Raw genomic sequence first — 2,222 nt, 5'->3', positions numbered from 1 at the left:
GGTAAGGCTTACTTCCTGTTCCCCAGAGAGGGGCACAAAAACTGTTGCAATAACCTCTTCTACCAGAGGGCTGCCATTATTTGCTGCAGGCTCCTCAGGAATGGTAGCACTGAGTTCAAATTCTTGAGAGAGAACAAGAATTGCTGCCTCTGGTATCTCCTCATCACCTTCACTTACAACAGCAGGACCTGAATTTGATTCTTCAACTGTTTCTGCTCCCTCATCAGATGTTGCATCTTCACCAATCTCAGCATTATCATCTGTAGTGGTGACTTCAAGAATTGACTTGGGCTTGACTTCACCATCAGGAGATTCCTCAGTGGTGATAAGCTCACTGGAAGATATCTCCACAATGATAATTTCTTCCTCAGGGCAGCTATCGCACTTCTCTGAGAGCTTGTCATCTGTAACAGGGCTGAGTTCATCTTGTTGACTTATCTCTGGTACATCGCCAGCTTCAGCAGCATCATCAGTGGTGATCTCTTCATGAGTAGATTCCTCCTTAATTAGAATCTCTGTCTCGAGAAGGGCAGGAGGTTCTTCTTCAGATATGTCTTGGTTTGCATGTGTTGGATTTGGCTCCTCATGAGAAATCTCAAAGATTGTTTCAATCACCATTGTCACTGACTCTTCATCTAGGGAGGGAACACCATTTCCTTCTTCTGCCTCTTCATCTAGGGAGGGAACACCATTTCCTTCTCCTGACTCTCCGTCTGGGGAGGGAACACCATTTCCTTCTCCTGACTCTCCATCTAGGGAGGGAACACCACTTCCTTCTCCTGACTCTCCGTCTGGGGAGGGAACACCATTTCCTTCTCCTGACTCTCCATCTAGGGAGGGAACACCACTTCCTTCTCCTGACTCTTCGTCTGGGGAGGGAACAGCATTTCCTTCTCCTGACTCTTCGTCTAGGGAGGGAACACCATTTCCTTCTGCTGACTCTTCATCTAGGGAGGGAACAGCATTTCCTTCTTCTGCCTCTTCGTCTGGGGAGGGAACAGCATTTCCTTCTTCTGCCTCTTCATCTAGGGAGGGAACAGCATTTCCTTCTCCTGACTCTTCATCTAGGGAGGGAACACCATTTCCTTCTCCTGACTCTTCATCTAGGGAGGGAACACCATTTCCTTCTGCTGACTCTTCGTCTAGGGAGGGAACACCATTTTCTTCCCCGGCCTCAGGAGTGAAAACATTAGGCTCAGGTTCAGCGGTTTTAATCACCACTACATCGGCTAACATGTCTCCAGCTCCTCCACCGTTGTCTTCAGTAATTACTTCATCTACTCTTGGCTCTGACATGTTTACAGCAGTGTAGTCAGAGGATTCAGAGGCAGCAGCGAAAACCATCTCAACACAATCTGCCACTACTTTAGGAAGGCTGGAAGAAACCTCCAATGGTTCAGTTTCATTGCTCTTATTTTCCTCCGCAATCATTTCATTTTCTGACTCTTTAGGGATTTCTGGCTCAATTTCCTCAGGTCCAGTAATACTCTCTTCCTCAGGATTGCAGTGACGTATTTCAAAATCATCAGTAACTTCCACCCACTCCGCTCTGAACAGTATATTCTCATACACATTGTTCTCTGTGATGACAATATCGTCACTGATGATCACGGCTGTCTGATTGTCCAAGGGTTCCTCATTTTCAGTCTCTTCAACAGCTTCCTCAGCAATTACAACAACAGATTCATTCAGTTCATCTTCTTCAGTATTTGCTGACTCTATCATGACCACTTCCTCCTCTGGGCCCTCAGAATTTACAGTTGTATCGCCATCATCACCAGTTTGCGTTGAAATATTGGTTTCAGATTTTGTGTCCGTTTGTGTTGCTCTTTCAGCTTTTTGATGTGGATATTCAACCTCCTCTTGGTTCTCAGCGATGATCATGGTGGCAGCCTCTTCTCCACTTGAGTTCAAATCCTTTATCATGAAAATCGATATTAATGTTTAGATAAAATACATTTGGTTTTTGCCTCTGGGACACAATATAATAATGTTCTTGATCACATTATGAATACACTGAGACAAAAATAAACACCCCTCTACACTGAGAAAAACATTTTCATTTGTTGTTTAGACTGTCTCAGAGAGATGTTGATTAAACTCTATGGAGGTGGTAGCATGTGGTGTTGTTGTATTGGATTACATTATAATGTAGGGTGTCATTTATTTTTTCTTCTCCCTAAATGAGGGGGACAAAATAGTATAAACACCTTTCAGTATAA

General features: G+C 44.1%; 1 protein-coding gene across 1 annotated transcript; it reads right to left on the bottom strand.

Annotated features, from left to right (window-relative positions):
- Positions 1-6: 6 nt before the first annotated feature.
- On the bottom strand, positions 7-1,960 carry LOC147819722 (uncharacterized; the record flags this gene model as incomplete). The annotated part of the gene is made up of 1 exon (XM_087171874.1): positions 7-1,960. A coding segment is annotated over exon 1 (1,920 nt), but the record flags the coding sequence as incomplete, so codon positions are not given.
- Between the last annotated feature and the right edge of the window lie 262 nt (positions 1,961-2,222).

This window comes from Seriola lalandi, unplaced genomic scaffold (genome assembly GCF_002814215.2).
Source record: "Seriola lalandi dorsalis isolate HSWRI2012SDOR001 ecotype SW California unplaced genomic scaffold, Sedor1 jcf7180002050038, whole genome shotgun sequence".
In the NCBI taxonomy this organism is placed as follows: Eukaryota; Metazoa; Chordata; class Actinopteri; order Carangiformes; family Carangidae; genus Seriola; species Seriola lalandi.
The sequence above is the reverse complement of the archived record's forward strand: the minus strand, read 5'-3'. Positions and strand labels throughout refer to the sequence as shown.